Here is a 16,388-nt window from a genome sequence, read left to right on the forward strand (position 1 = left end):
TAATTTACCATCCATGTTGTCAGTTACAGGTGGTTTTTATAGATAGTAGTAATTTTTTCACCTCTTCCACACTAACTTTGCAGAATTCAAAGCTACAGTGCTTGTCTTTCATTATTTGGTCCATTATACATGAATATGAAGGCTCAGCATTTGTTGTTTGCATGTCATGCCTAAGTTGTCTAATCTTGTCAACAAAAAAGTTATTGAAGTGGTTGGCAATATCAACGTTTTTTTAAATGAATGAGCCATCAGCCTCAGTGAAGGATGGAGCTGAGTTAGCTTTTCTGCCTAGAATTTCATTWAAGGTCRTCCAGAGCTTTTTACTATCATTCTTTGTATAATTTATCTTTGRTCCATAGTATAGTTTCTTCTTCTTTTTGTTTAGTTTACTAATGTTTAGTTACTGACTCACCTCCCCCTAAATAGATTATGTTACGCAAGTTTTCTAATGGCTTAGGAAAAGGCAATGTTGTTGTAGAATAAATGCTATCAACAACAGCCAAGCCAAGAGACCCATGGTGAGTATGGCTGCATCCAAGAACAACAGCTCTGCTACACAGCAACGTGAAGGTGGACTGTGCCGAGAGATTGAGACTGAGGGAGACCTTCAGCCAAATATGAGCCTTTTATCTCCTCTCAGCTCTAATAACTCTAATAGCACAGGGTTAGAAGGCTTGATTGGGCCATCCTCAGGGAGCATGGGTATGAGTGTTTTGGTGTTTCAGTCTGTGAGAACTTGCTGTGGTCATGATGTTCTGCCAGATTTGCCCTTATATCCATCAAACACACACACAGACACGCACACACACACACACACACACACACACACACACAATGTGCACTTGTTTACCTGAGATGATGAATGACCTTGCCCCCTGGGAACTGTTTTGTAGTTCAGGGAAGCGAGACTCTTTCCCCTCACCCTCCCTCAGCCCTCCTCACCCCACCACCCTCCTCTTCCCATACCCTTCTGCCTAGACAGCATCCATTGACCCAGGTCATACAAGACATGAACAGAAGCAAATGTAAATAACCATTCTTATTGGGCAAGTTCAGGCAGTACAACTCTTTTCTTCTGTTTATGCCTGTTGAACGTGACTCTGGTCTCCCAACATTAACCCCTCACACTTCTCCTCCTCCTTCTCCCCCAACTTTACCCCAAACTCACCCCTTCTCCCCACATGTGTAGTACTTACTATAGAATGTTGTAGTATACTGTAGAACAGTGTTTCCCAAACTCGGTCCTGGGGCCCCCCTGGGTGCATGTTTACATTTTTGCCCTAGCACTACACAACTGATTCAAATAATCAAAGCTTGATGARGAGTTGGTTATTTGAATCAGCTGTGTAGTGCTGGGACAAAACCCAAATGGGAAACCCTGCTATAGAATACTATAGTAAATACTGAAGTAGTATCCACAACAAAAACACAATACAGTAATGTCTGCAAAAACACTACACTTTTTTAACTATATTAAATACTACTTTATTAAATTTGCATTTTACTCTGTCCATTCCCCTCCCCAATATCGCAATTTGTGCCACCCATAAGTGAGAAACCTACATGCCAAGTATAGACCATATATTGTGTTCCCTACAGTTTATAGAAAAGACCACAAGTTCTGAAATATTCGTTCAGACCCCAGTCTTATCTACTTACCTACCTACTTACAGGTTTTGGAAAATGTGCTCTTTTAGTATTTCTCCAGTAGGTTTCCTGAAGGAGAAAGCCTCCACTTRTATGTCAAAGATAATAAAAACAAAAACACRATAGTAAATACGACAGTGATGTCCGCAAAGACACTACAGTAAATATTACAGTATACTACAGTCTGCAAAAACACTGCAGTAAATARTTCAGTGTACTACAATCCACAAAACCACTACATTCATTATTACAGTATAATCTACAGTTTTCCTTTAATATGGTATTTATACTATAGTTAACTGRAATACTACAGTATGCTACAGTGAATGCTACAGTAAAGTCTACAAAAACACTACAGTGAATACTATAGTATTTTTTCATGTGGGTCTCCGTCAAAATAGGAAATCAACATCAGTTTCCAGAGGCTAAGACTAACATGTTCTGCATCATTATGGCTCATTAGGAGCCAGTAAACTCTTCAGACACAGACACAGACACACACACACACACACACACACACACATTGCATAATTATGAGGCTGTTAACACGTTAACATGTTAGCATCCATCACTGTTATAGACCCAGTCACTGCTGCTGTTTATCAACACGGGTGGAGTGTTTAGTTTAGAAACTCTCAACTGTAATGGTTCTCTGAGGGGCTGAAGGGAAGGGGGGGGGGCAGAGGAGAGGGGGAGTGATGGGTGAGCCTTGGGGGAAATTTTGGCCTTGTTCCAGTTGAACTAAACTGGTATGAGGAATGGCTAACTGTGGTAGCAAGGCAGGTCGGGGGCTTCAAGACTAAAGGTTGCATGTGTGTTCAACAGTCCGGCAGACTCCACAGCAGCTGGGAATCCACTCAGGAGTGTTTGTTTTCTCCTCTTACATTCCCTGCTGTCAGTAGTGCTGCCAGAGACSCCCTCACCACTCCCAACACACACTCAGAGACCCCATAGCTGGCTGATGTAGGCCGCTCTGGGCTTGATGGTCACTGCATGGTCAGGGTTGGTGCTGTCATTGTACTGTGATGTTAAAAAGTGTGTGTGATTCTACATCCATGATGTGTTTGCAGATGCTGGTGTTCTCTCTCACCTGGTATCCAGTGCTGGAAGACAAGGGGACACTGGCAGTTTGAGAGGTAAGCTTCTGTGGTACCACTGAGTATGTGTTTGCATGTGTGTGTACAAATCTAATTTCAACAGAATGAATAATGAACAAATAATCCTGAATTATTATTAATTCACGAATATCCCAGTATTACCACAAAATTAGTATAATTACAAAAATATGCCATAAAATACATTTCAAATAAAAGCAGACAAGTTAGGCCATGAAGTAATGTCAACATCTTGTTTTGGTTGAGTTGTCAACTAATGTGAATTCAACAAAAAATGTCACCATGTCATCGGGTTTAGGTTCAAAGTTGGGTGAAAGAAATACAACATTCCCTTCCGTTGATGACTTTTTGCAAATCCAATCACTTTTCCTTCTTTGAATCAACGTCATCAAGTTGAATTTTTTTGTTGAAAAGACGTGGAAACAACGTTGATTCAACCAGTCTTTGTCCAGTGGGTAGTGTCTAGTCCAGTGTCCAGTGTCCAGTCCAGTGTCATGGACAGATGTGCTAGGAGGTGCTCAATCTGCTCCTGAGGGTTGCTGTGTTGCAGTCATCACACCTGCAGCTGGAATGTGTAGGCATTGCGTCTCAGGTAATACATTAGGGGTAMATTGTGGTAGTCCTCCACAAGCCGCTTTGCCTTCTTCAAGCTACTGCGGACTCTGTGGTGGTGGTAGGTTGCCAGCGAGGTACTGCTCCAGGTCAGGTTCAGTCAGAGCATGTTGTTGTCGCAGGGCATCGATTAACTCCAAAACCGTTGGGTTTGTGGGACCAGCAAGTGCCCTGAAGGCCCGATGCCAATCCTTCACTGCTTTATTGATCTCCACAAAGTCTTGCTGCTCMACAGCATCGTAGTAGTTCCACATTTCGGAAATAAACATACCTATGGCAAATGCCGGTGCTCTTTTGGTGAAGACTCCTCAAAGTGATCTCCAGTGCCCAATGTATGTCCCTCAAAGTGGCTCACAACTTTGCGCAGCTCCTGTTCCTCAGAGGATGTGGGGAATATCAGCTTCTCCAGATCTCCATAGCATCTCTCTACATCAGCGGGTAGAATGAACAAGAGCGCAGGGAGCATTTTGAGGTGGAGGGTGAAATTGGGGTCGCTGCAGTACATTGATGCCAGCTGTCTTGGGGCAAATTCCTCATTGCCTCCAACCAGTGTCGGGTACTAGTGCACTACATGTAATTCAACTAGTAATTGAATTACATTTTGCAGTGGCTTAGTGGTAGTTGAACTAAATTCAAATCTTGGTGGTAGTAGTTAATACATTTTTTGCCATGTAGCYTTATCGCTAACTACTAGAACTACACAATTTTTTTTGCAAAAATAAAATATGGTTGAAGTAAACAAGAATTTCCTGTATTTTTCGGCATCAGACCTGCCCGATTCTCACTTGAAACATTTTTGTGTTTAATAGGCTGACTCGAGAGTGATCTGTTCCTACAATTTGTAGTCTATGAAATTTCTGATTTAGATATAGTTTAGATGTAGTGAACTACTTTTTCAAAGTAACTTTAGCTAAGTAAACTATGTTTTTCTTAAGGGTAGCTTAACTTCTTCCAGTGTGAAGTAATTGGTAAACTATATTTTCAGAGTAGCTTCCCCAACACTGCCTCCAACGTATGATTGTACTGTATATACTGTATCTCCTAAAAAATATTTCATATATAGACATCAGATGAATTGCATGTTCAACTCGACATTGCTGTCATTTTGAAAATGAACCCTTAATACAACATCAATAGTATGCTACTTGTTGATGCTTTCCTCAGACTTATAGGGCAGTAAAATATAGGCTGCTGGAATCACGGTCGACTGTCGCAGTCCCAAAATGGTGTACGACTGCCGTAACAAGGGTGGGGCCGCTTTGAATGATCTATCTACACAGCCCTACGTAGGCAAAGTGCAGTAACGCAGTTTTTTATTTTTTTTTATGTAATATTATAATGTGATTAATGTGGTATTTATTTTTCTGACATAAGAACAAGCCAGTCGATTAGGATATATCATGAAGTACCAGAAATTGATGTCTGTCTAGATATTTTGCAGTACATTTTTTTACATACGGTAGTTACTGCACTTTGCCTTTGTAGGGCAGTACACACCAGGACACGGACTGGCACAGGAAATTCAAGTTACGTGTCGTTGTGAAGATGAGAAACCTGTCTTTTCCTGGTCTGCTGTCATGCTGGAGGAATAGCTCTCCACTCGCTGTGCCATGGCAGCTCTCAGGGATGAGCAGGTTGTAGAGGGTCGGTACAGGGGCACWTGGATGTTCAGTAGGTCCTCTTTTTCTAAAGGCCAGGGCTTACTCAGGCAACAACAAAAAAAACATTATTTTTATTGGAGAATCGTTTAGCAGCAGATATTTGCATTCAACTGTTTAGTGCACGATCAGATGCGCCCGAGCCCATTCAGTTGGCGTTATGTGCCCATTCCGGTAGATATATAGCTTGGTCACATAATCAAAACAGAATTAGCARGTGCAAACTATTAGGTGCAGCTCATTTGCACACCCACAGTTACAGTTGCACAGTTCCTTTAATCGTGACTGTATTGTTTTGCTACAATCACTTGCAATGAGTATACTTTTTTCATGAGCAATGACCAAACTAGGCTGGTTGTTTGAGATGTAATGATGAAAAACGAATGAAAACCACAAAATGTGCATATGCCTATCTTTCTAATCATAGTCTTAATAAACATGAGTAAAACACATCTACTCACAAAGCTCTACATTGTGGAGGTGATGTATGTTAGTGCGGGGCTGGAACTAAAGCCTGCACAGTTCCCACTCTGTAGCTCTCTCTAGGTCCAGGGTTGAAGAGCACTGCAATTGAAGATTGATTCATTGACGGAGGCAGAACTCGACACCCTAAAGCCTGTGTCTCAATCAGAGCTTCTCAACGTTGTATCACCGGTTGTTTTCTGTCTGTCTGTTTGTCTGTCTCCTCCCCCCTCCAGACCCAGCATGGCGGTATGATGGCAATGCAGGGTTCCAGGAGTTGAAGGCTGAGGTGACTGAGGTTCCTGCTCCTAGTACTGAGGACAGCACAGGTGAGACACACACCTGGATATATCAAATTGGTCATTATCCTGATGCGGTCCCAACAGTCCCAATACTATTACACAGTTACCCCCTCTCCACCCCTGCACAGCTGACCCTGCAAACACGACACTTCCCCCTGCTGACAGCCCCAAAACAAATATTGCTATTAATACACAGGTAAGAATAACACTAAATACCAGGGCAAATACCAACATCAGAACATGAGGGACTGCATGTGTTTGTATATGTTAAGTGCCTGACAGGGAGAGATCCACTGAAGCTCTACTGAACATACTGAGAGGCACATCTATGATAAGATCATCTCCACCATACACGTTTACCTCTGCACATTTCCGCTGCAGTTTCTGTCACATCTAGAAAAAGACTGAAACGTCGACAAAATTAACAAGTTGAGATTCATGTTTGTGCTGGAGTTATTCATATCGTTGATGACCGTGCCTGTATATAATTACATAACCCCTCGCCCTTACACACACCACTCTGTCGTGAATATCCTAAAGGTATTTTAGGAAGAGGTAAATATACAGCAGCCTGATCATTTTCTCAGTGAGAGGCTTGAAGTGGTGGAGGATTCCTTCCTGTATCTGATGACTCTCAGCTCAGCTGCTCTTCTACTAACTCGGTACCACACACACACTCATAGGGCTTGTTAATTAGCAGAGATGCCAAACTGTTGTAAACCTGCTATCTGMCTCCATTATGAGAAATGATCATCTCTCAGATCTTTTAGCAGCCGTTACCTCTTCCCTCCATACCCCTCTCCAAAAACAGGATTTACCACTGATTATCTCTACACACACCTCTCTCCTCTCTCTCTCTCTCTCTCTTTTCAAGGGTGCATCGCAATAGTATAAAATAGCATCATCACCCCTGACATCTAATGACCTGTCCCTATAACTGCCCCCCCACCATCTACCCATCTCTCTAACTGCTCTCTCTCTCTCTCCCTTCCCCCCTCCTCTCTCCCAGGCTGTGGGGAGTTGATATCAATAGGAGAGCCAGTGTCCCATCGTAAGGCTGATAGTATAGCTGGTAAATATGGGGTGTGGATGCAGGATCCGGAGGCTGTGGCGCCCTACGGAGGGAAGATGGTGTGGCGCATCGATACAGTGGGGTCAGAGGTCAGACAGRTGTTTGGTTACGAGGACATGGACCAGCTCTCTAAAGGCTACCCCTCAAAGGTGGGTGACTGGACTGACTGGCATGGGATAGACCTAGAGGCTAACCTTAACCATAGATCTAAGATCAAATGACCTTACCCCTAACCAACCCCACCTTAACCATTAAGGGATGATAACATATTGATGTATAATGTAAAGTCTGACCATTGACCAGACTGTATTATCATTATTTATTACAAGGTGTTGCTGTTGCCGGAGCCAGTGGAGAGTACAGGAGCGACTCTGTACCGCGGCTCTCTGTACTACCAGCGCCGCCGCAGCCGCACCCTGCTGAGGTACGACCTGGCATCTGAGAGCATCGCCGCCCGCCGAGACCTGCCCCACGCCGGCTTCCACGGCCAGTTCCCCTACTCCTGGGGCGGCTACACCGATGTGGATCTTGGGGTGGACGAGCAGGGCCTGTGGGCCGTCTACAGCACCAACAAGGCTAAAGGAGCCATCGTGGTGTCCCAGCTGAACCCACACAACCTGGCGGTGAAGAGGAGCTGGGAGACCAGCATCAGGAAGAACAGCGTGGCTAACGCTTTCGTCATCTGTGGCCGTCTCTACACGGTTGCCAGCTACACTGCTCCTAACACCACCATCAACTTTATGTTCGACACAGCTACTGGCCAGGGGAAGCAGGTGGCGCTACCCTTCAGGAATAAGTACCGCTACAACAGCATGGTGGATTATAACCCTGCCCAAAGGAAGCTACACGCCTGGGACAACTTCCACATTGTCTCCTACGACGTCAGGCTGGGTCACCAGTAGAGGAACTCACAACAAAAACCTTTCAAAAAGACTTTCTCTTGTCTTTAGAGCAGTTAGTGTGGTAGTCAGTGGTTAGAATGCTATTATTTACCACCTTCATCAATGCGAAGGTGTAGTAGTTACCAAAACTGGCCARAGCATTGATTGAGATGAAGCTTTTTCAAGCAAATTGTGTTATGAATTAAACCCCCTGCAGGTATGTTGTTTCAGTGGGAAGGCTTTTGCTGTGGCACAGTCCACAAACATGTTTATAGAGGAATTATTTTTATACTGTTTGGTTGTCAGAGATCGACTTTTATTGTGTTTTGATGTATAGTGTTGAAAGGGAGGTGAGGGGGCAAAGAATAAATAATGAAGTTTACTTCTTGCATACTGTACCATTGGTCATCATACAAACTGTATTGTGTGTAAAACTCCTTCTGACCTGTGCATTGTACACCACTATTACATTATGTACAAATTCATACAAAGGTCAAATAAAAGTTATCCATTCTAAATAACAATGACTTGTTTATTTTTGTATAAAAATCAATGACTTCTAGTAGGCACACGTGACTGATAAAAGTGTCTGCTAAATGGCATATACACTGCTCAAAAAAATAAAGGGAACACTTAAACAACACAATGTAACTCCAAGTCAATCACACTTCTGTGAAATCAAACTGTCCAACTTTAGGAAGCAACACTGATTGACAATAAATTTCACATGCGTTGTGCAAATGGAATGACAAAAGGTGGAAATTATAGGCAATTAGCAAGACACCCCAAAAAAGGAGTGATTCTGCAGGTGGTGACCACAGACAACATCTCAGTTCCTATGCTTCCTGGCTGATGTTTTGGTCACTTTTGAATGCTGGCGGTGCTCTCACCTCTAGTGGTAGCATGAGACGGAGTCTACAACCCACACAAGTGGCTCAGGTAGTGCAGTTCATCCAGGATGGCACATCAATGCGAGCTGTGGCAAAAAGGTTTGCTGTGTCTGTCAGTGTAGTGTCCAGAGCATGGAGGCGCTACCAGGAGACAGGCCAGTACATCAGGAGACGTGGAGGAGGCCGTAGGAGGGCAACAACCCAGCGAGAGGACCGCTACCTCCGCCTTTGTGCAAGGAGGTGCACTGCCAGAGCCCTGCAAAATGACCTCCAGCAGGCCACAATTGTGCATGTGTCTGCTCAAACGGTCAGAAACAGACTCCATGAGGGTGGTATGAGGGCCCGACGTCCACAGGTGGGGTTGTGCTTACAGCCCAGCACCGTGCAGGACGTTTGGCATTTGCCAGAACACCAAGATTGGCAAATTCGCCACTGGCGCCCTGTGCCTTCACAGATGAAAGCAGGTTCACACTGAGCACATGAGCACATGTGACAGACGTGACAGAGTCTGGAGACGCCGTGGAGAATGTTCTGCTGCCTGCAACATCCTCCAGCATGACCGGTTTTGGCGTGGGTCAGTCATGGTGTGGGGTGCCATTTCTTTGTGGGGCGACAGCCCTCCATGTGCTCGCCAGAGGTAGCCTGACTGCCATTAGGTACCGAGATGAGATCCTCAGACCCCTTGTGAGACCATATGCTGACATATGCACTATTGTGGCCTGCTGGAGGTCATTTTGCAGGGCTCTGGCAGTGCACCTCCTTGCACAAAGGCGGAGGTAGCGGTCCTTCTGCTGGTTGTTGCCCTCCTCCGGCCTCCTCCACCCTCCTGATGTACTGGCCTGTCTCCTGGTAGCGCCCCCATGCTCTGGACACTACACTGACAGACACAGCAAACCTTTTTGCCACAGCTCGCATTGATGTGCATCCTGGATGAACTGCACTACCTGAGCCACTTGTGTGGGTTGTAGACTCCGTCTCATGCTACCACTAGAGTGGAGCACCGCCAGCATTCAAAAGTGACCAAAACATCAGCCAGAAAGCATAGGAACTGAGAAGTTGTCTGTGGTCACCCCCTGCAGAATCACTCCTTTTTGGGGGTGTCTTGCTAATTGCCTATAACTTTTGTCTATTCCATTTGCACAACAGCATGTGAAATTTATTGTCAATCAGTGTTGCTTCCTAAGTGGACAGTTTGATTTCATAGAAGTGTGATTGACTTGGAGTTACATTGTGTTGTTTAAGTGTTCCCTTTTATTTTTTGAGCAGTGTATATATATATATATATATATATATATATATATATATATATATATATATATATATATAATTATATATATACAGTACCAGTCAAAGGTTTGGACACCTACTCATTCAAGGGTTTTTCTTTATTTTTACTATTTTCTACATTGTAGAATAATAGTGAAGATGTCAAAACTATGAAATAACACATGAAAACTTTGAAATAACACATGGAATCATGTAGTAACCAAAAAAGTTTTAAACACATCAAATGTATTTTATATTTGAGATTCTTCAAAGTAGCCACCATTTGCCTTGATGACAGCTTTGCACACGCTTGGCATTCTCTCAACCAGCTTCATGAGGTAGTCACCTGGAACGCATTTCAATTAACAGGTGTGCCTTACTAAAAGTTAATTTGTGGAATTTCTTTCCTTCTTAATGCTCTGGAGCCAATCAGTTGAGTTGTGACAAGGTAGGGGTGGTATACAGAAGATAGCTCTATTTGGTAAGAGACCAAGTCCATATTATGGCAAGAACAGCTCAAATAAGCAAAGAGAAATGACAGTTCATCATTACTTTAAGACATGGGTCAGTCAAGGTCAGTCAATCTGGAAAATTTCAATAACTTTGAAAGTTTCTTTAAGTGTAGTCGCAAAAACCATAAAGCGCTATGATGAAACTGTCTCTCATGAGGACCACCACAGGAAAGGAAGACCTAGAGTTACCTCTGCTGCAGAGGAGAAGTTAAAGGATAGAGTTAACTGCACCTCAGATTGCAGCCCAAATAAATGCTTCACAGAGTTCAAGTAACAAACACATCTCAACATCTGCGTGAATCAGGGCTTCATGGTCGAATTGCTGCAAAGAAACCAATACTAAAGGACACCAATAATAAMAAGAGACTTGCTTGGGCCAAGAAACACGAGCAATGGACATTAGACCGGTGGAAATCTGTCCTTTGGTCATYAGTCCAAATTTGAGATTTTTGGTTCCAACCGCTGTGTTTTAGTGAGACGCAGAGTAGGGTAAATGGATTATCTCCACATGTTTGGTTCCCACGTGATGCATGGAGGGGGAGGTGTGATGGTATGGTGGTGATTTGCTGGTGACACTGACACTGTCTGCACAAGTAACCAGCATGGCTACCACAGCATTCTGCAGCGATACACCATCTCATCTGGTTTGCGCTTAGTGGGACTATCATTTGTTTTTCAACAGGATAATGACCCAAAACACACCTCCAGGCGGTGTAAGGGCTATTTGACCAAGAAGGAGAGTGATGGAGGGCTGCATCAGATGACCTGGCCTCCACAATCACCCGACCTCAACCAAATTGAGATAGTTTGGGATGAGTTAGACTGCAGAATGAAGTAAAAGCAGCCAACAAGTGCTCAGCATATGTGGAAACTCCAAGACTGTTGGAAAAGCATTCCTCATGAAGCTGGTTGAGAGAATGCCAAGAGTGTGCAAAGCTGTCATCAAGGCAAAGGGTGGCAACTTTGAAGAATCTAAAATCTATTTTGATTCGTTTAATACTTTTTGGTTACTACATGTTTCCATGTGTTATTTCATAGTTTTGATGTCTTCACTACTATTCTTCAATGTAGAAAATAGTAAAAAATAAAGAAAAACCCTTGAATGAGTAAGTGTGTCCAAACTTTTGACTGGTACTGTATATATATATGCTAGGAGGATGATGATCACTCAGTCTCATACCCTCTTACTCTCATAAGGGGAAGAAATGGAATTCCTTCCATATCAGTCACCAACTAGCCCTCCATCCATTCAGGTCTTTCAAGTACTTTATGTGAAAACAGAGCTAAGGCCTTGGACCATAGAGGCCCATTTTAAGAACATTCCTTCACAGGTCAATGTTGACTGATTTTAGTGGAGGTGTAGGTTGACTTGTTAGTTAAGTTGTTTTCGCCATCAGCTGCATTCATGATTGTTTGTCCACACTTCCACTCCTGAGACCTTTGTTGGGGGGGGGGGTGATAAGGGCAAAAGACTAAGAAAAGGGGAGTGGAAATGTGACAAACAGGAGAGAAAACATTGAGTTACTACTTTAAAAAGAGATCAAACTCAGAAAGACAGAATATTTGTGGTTTATTATACACTCCTCTTGGGGCACTCCACACACTCACAGAGCCTGCCTCTCACAAATCACAAATACTGTAGTCTTGGCTTGGGGACTGCACTTTAGAAAGCAGAAAGTCTTGAACTAGAACCACATTTTAGTGCATAAAACCCACATAATCCAGATTTGATGAGCACTTTCAGTTTGAGAAAAGCAGATTCAGTGTTCAATACAAGCGACTTGACTCTGAACAGAGAATAAACCAAATCCTTATTTTTTGACAAGGTACAAAAACGACTTATTTAATACAAATGATGGAGGACGGAGTGTGGTCTAAACCATTGACAGATGAGGTTAGAACTTGCTGACCAGTGTGGAACTGTCTAATCTGCACAAGTTTGTCCCAGTCTGATTGGTTAGCTGAGTCCTGACTGTTTGTTGAGCGATTGGTCAGAGTAGGTAGAAGTTGCCCCTAACCACGGATACAGAGTCAGATAGGTTTTGTATCCCCCTGATGGTAAAGGTTAAGAATGGGGGTAGGGTTGTCTGACCCTAGATCCATGGTTAGTTGTTCTGTTTCTTCTTCTTGGTGTCTGGCATGCCATTGTCGTTGGCCTGAGAGGAGAAGTGTTCGGACATGGCTGCCAGGGCTCGGTACCGATGGGATATTGTGTTCTTCACCTCCTTAGGTAGCTCAGCATAACTACAGGGACCAGAAAGAGAGTGAGAGACGCAACAATAAATGAGCTGGCAATAATCACTTTCATTCCTTTTCTTCATACTGACGTTGTCAATACATAAAATAGACATCTACTGCCCCCCAGTGGTATAGTAGGAGAGTAATAAAGGAGTAATAAAGTGTGATACGTAAAAACAGACTCCTGCGAGTAAAATAAAAGTCCTGCTTACGTTTTGTCAAATCCGTCTGGCTGGAAACAGGGGTCCCATCCAAAGTCTCTGGGGCCTCTAGGCTCTACAATGTGCCCCTAAACAGTTAGGGGGAGAAATACATGTTTATCAAAGCAAGCATGCAGAGTTAGTGTGGCTCAGTTGTAGAGCATGGTGGAGCAATGCCAGGGTTTTGGGTTTGATTCCCACGGGGACCAGTACGAAGAATTACGGAAAAGTATGCAGTCGCTCTGGGTAACGTCAGTAAGACCAAGGAGCTGATTGTGGACTACAGGAAACGGGGGGGTGAGCACGCTGCACCATAGAGAGCATCTTGACTGGCTGCATCACTACTTGGTATGGCAACAGCACCACCCTTGATTGCTTGGTGCTACAATGGGTGTTGCGGTACATCACTGGGGCCGAGTTCCCAGCCATCCAGGACCTGCCATCCGGCAGTGAGAAAGGAAGGCCTGGAAAATCGTTAAACACTCCAGCCATCCAAGCCATAGAGTGTTCTCTTTGCTTCCGCATGGCAAGCGGTACCGGAGCATAAAAGTCTGACACCAACAGGCTCCTGAACAGCGTCTATCCATAGCCCATCCAACTACCTCATCCCCATACTGTATTTATTTATCTTGCTCCTTTGCACCCCAGTATCTCTACTTGCACATTCATCTTCTGCACATCTACCATTCTAGTGTTAAATTGCTATATTGTAATTACTTCGCCACCATGGCCTATTTATTGCCTTACCTCCTTTATCCTACCTCATTTGCACACACTGTATATAGACCTTTTCTACTGTATTATTGACTGTATGTTTTTTTATTCTATGTGTAACTGTGTTGTTGTATGTGTCGAACTGCTTTGCTTTATCTTGGCCAGGTCGCAGTTGTAAATGAGAACTTGTTCTCAACTGGCCAACCTGGTTAAATAAAGGTGAAATAAAATTAAATAAAAAAATAAGACTGCTGAAATTTGGTCAAAAATCTTTCATCTGTTGTAATGGCAAGGTATATTATCGGATTAATGTGGTATTTAGTTTTCCTGACACAAGAACAAGCCAGTTGATCAGAATATACCATGGAATATCAGAAATGGCTGTCTGTCTAGACAGAAAAATACTTTGAAGTCAGATTTTGCAGTAAAATAAATGAGGTAGTTACTGTGTTTTGACTTTGTAGGGCAGTGTACATATTTTTTGTTATTTTTTTGTGCTACATTGATATTGATTACTGCATTGTTGGGTTTGGAGCTTGCAAGAAAGGCATTTTACTGTACCTGTGCACGTTACATAAACACTTTACATTTGAAACTATATTCTGACCTCAGTTATCCCTCTGAAGAGTTGTACTGGCTCCTCTTTCCCTGGACAGAAGGCAAAGGTACACAGAGCCCAGGCTGACTTATCTTCAAACCCAGCCAACATCTTATACAGACCTGGATAGAGGGAGGGACGGTTACACAAACTCAAACCCAGGAAGTTGGTGGCACCTTATTTGGGGAGGACTGGCTCGTGGTAATAGCTGGAGCGGAATAGTATCAAATACATCAAACACATGGTTTGATGCCATTCCATTAGCTCTGTTCCAGCAATTATCATGAGCCGTCCTCCCCTCAGAAGCCTCCACTGCACACTCAAACATTACATTTAAGTAACTGTACTCATTCATTCACAGATGAATCATGATTTACCTTCAGGCCTAAGTTTATCCAGGAACCATTTTCTACACACACACAAAAAAAAAGATACATTTTCAATAAATTAATTGTCATATTAGAGAATCCGACCACAAGCTCCACAGAGAGGTTATAGAGGCCTACTCACATGTAGGGTCCTGGTAGACCTCCCAATGCTCTGAAACAGAGACAGGTGTCCTCCACTATGACTGGTCCATCAACCTGAGAGAATTGACACGGACAAACCAGGTCAGATGAGCATTTATACACGTATCTCTTATCCAGACCTCATTACAACAGCACACGGAAAAGAACAGTCCACAATGACACACCTGTTTTGCTGCTTCCTTACACTTCTGTATAGAGATCTCGTCTGGTTCCCCCTGGTATTCAGGCACTGAGAAAGATGGACAGTAATTTAGTCCCACGTGAAGACATAACAGAGATGTATTGATTAGGTATACATCTATCTCGTCATTCCATTGAGAAAGTTAACTCACAGTCAATCTTCTTGGACACTAGTTTGTAGGGAAACTTGTCCCCCAAGATCTGAATCACCTGGTTAGACAAAGAACAGCAGTCTTTTATGATGGCATGAACTTGTGAGTTGGTCTGCAGTGTTATGTGTAAGGCAGGGACGGGCAACTGGCGGCTGCCGCCCCCCGCAGATCAATTCCAGCCCACCCCCTCAAAATGATGATGATTTTTTATGAACCCAGCTGGGGTCTCAATTTACTGTTTAGAGTTAGCATAGTAGAATACACAAGGTGCAATAAAACAAATGGATTGTGCATCAGCAGTTTTTCTTTTATGTCAGTCACTCAATTAACCCATGTCAGTGAACATTTTTTAGATTGGTAAATTAGTCTAGCGTCCAGCTATTTATACTTGAAGTAATCATGGTCGAATTACAGACTCGTTGATTTTGTTAGTCACTTTCACTCAGATATCATATTAAAAACTGCAAACATTTATATCGACTCTATAGCAAAATGTGTACAATTGCAGGAAATTAGCTGTAAAACTGCAAATTTTTCTCTTCGCCCAATGACGAAATGAGTACAATTGCAGGAAATGTAAATGTTTTGCTCGCAAGTTGGGGATGTGCCCCCCCCAACAACATTTTGCGTAGGGCCCCGATAAGGCTAAGGCATGGATGTGGGTATGCAGACCCGCAATCCACTGCAGCCCCTACTGGTTCGATCCTGCTGTATCACAACTGGCCGTGATCGGGCGTCCCATAGGGCGGCGCACAATTGGCCCAGCGCCGTCCGGGTTAGGGGAGGTTTTGGCCGGTGTAGGCCGTCATTGTAAAATAAGAATATGTTCTTAACTGACTTTCCTAGTTAAATAAAATAAGGAGTTCTGATATTTTGTGGCACCCACCCCCATCAACGTTGCCCATCCCTGGTGTAAGGCTTGGATGCCACCTGCTGGTATGTTTACTGTTAAACATGCAGGACTCCAATAACCCAGTTCATGTTATACAGTTAATGTGTACAACCTATTCACGTAGCCTCTGAAATTAGATTAATTATATATCAAAACATTTGATCTCAGCAGGTGTAATCTAAAACTTGGCCACCACATTTACCCCTGTCAGACATTCCATTCTGTCAGGAGTCGGCTGGAGCCTCTAATAAACAGCTCACTTTGGAACGTTTCAATATTCATTCCGGGCCATTTCTACAGGGAATAAGAATTGATCTGAAGCATTCCCCACCTCTTCTAGTTTCTTTGCGTTTCCAGTCACGAAGACAACGGATCTCCCCGCTGGAATAGCCATGCTGAGGTCTCTTGATGTCTGGAAGATAATCACGAACGGACCAGAACACGCCGCACCGCAAAGACATCCGGCA

At 43.4% G+C, this 16,388-nt stretch overlaps 2 protein-coding genes and 1 non-coding gene across 3 annotated transcripts in view; 2 read left to right on the forward strand and 1 right to left on the reverse strand.

Annotated features, from left to right (window-relative positions):
- The window catches only part of LOC111972271 (myocilin), a 14,808-nt gene extending 6,535 nt beyond the window's left edge, over window positions 1-8,273 (forward strand). The window contains exons 2-5 of the mRNA XM_023999227.2: window positions 2,718-2,783; window positions 5,731-5,823; window positions 6,806-7,017; window positions 7,198-8,273. Of these exons, the coding sequence (XP_023854995.1) occupies window positions 2,718-2,783; window positions 5,731-5,823; window positions 6,806-7,017; window positions 7,198-7,770 (944 nt within the window). The 3' untranslated portion in view covers window positions 7,771-8,273. The remainder of the gene's footprint in view (window positions 1-2,717; window positions 2,784-5,730; window positions 5,824-6,805; window positions 7,018-7,197) is intronic.
- Window positions 1,682-1,734, forward strand: LOC111972411 (U7 small nuclear RNA). The gene has a single exon (XR_002878437.1). It is a non-coding gene; the product is annotated as a U7 small nuclear RNA (small nuclear RNA).
- A 3,697-nt stretch (window positions 8,274-11,970) lies between the features above and the next one.
- On the reverse strand, window positions 11,971-16,379 carry itpa (inosine triphosphatase (nucleoside triphosphate pyrophosphatase)). Its single transcript, XM_023999228.2, has 8 exons — window positions 16,253-16,379; window positions 15,030-15,087; window positions 14,862-14,926; window positions 14,678-14,751; window positions 14,545-14,576; window positions 14,177-14,289; window positions 12,868-12,944; window positions 11,971-12,661 (listed from the first exon to the last, which is right to left on the reverse strand). Exons 1-8 carry the CDS (start codon window positions 16,313-16,315, stop codon window positions 12,523-12,525), a joined length of 621 nt encoding a protein of 206 aa, XP_023854996.1. The 5' UTR covers window positions 16,316-16,379; the 3' UTR covers window positions 11,971-12,522.
- Window positions 16,380-16,388: the final 9 nt, after the last annotated feature.

This window comes from Salvelinus sp. IW2-2015, linkage group LG13, assembly GCF_002910315.2.
Source record: "Salvelinus sp. IW2-2015 linkage group LG13, ASM291031v2, whole genome shotgun sequence".
NCBI lineage: Eukaryota > Metazoa > Chordata > Actinopteri > Salmoniformes > Salmonidae > Salvelinus > Salvelinus sp. IW2-2015.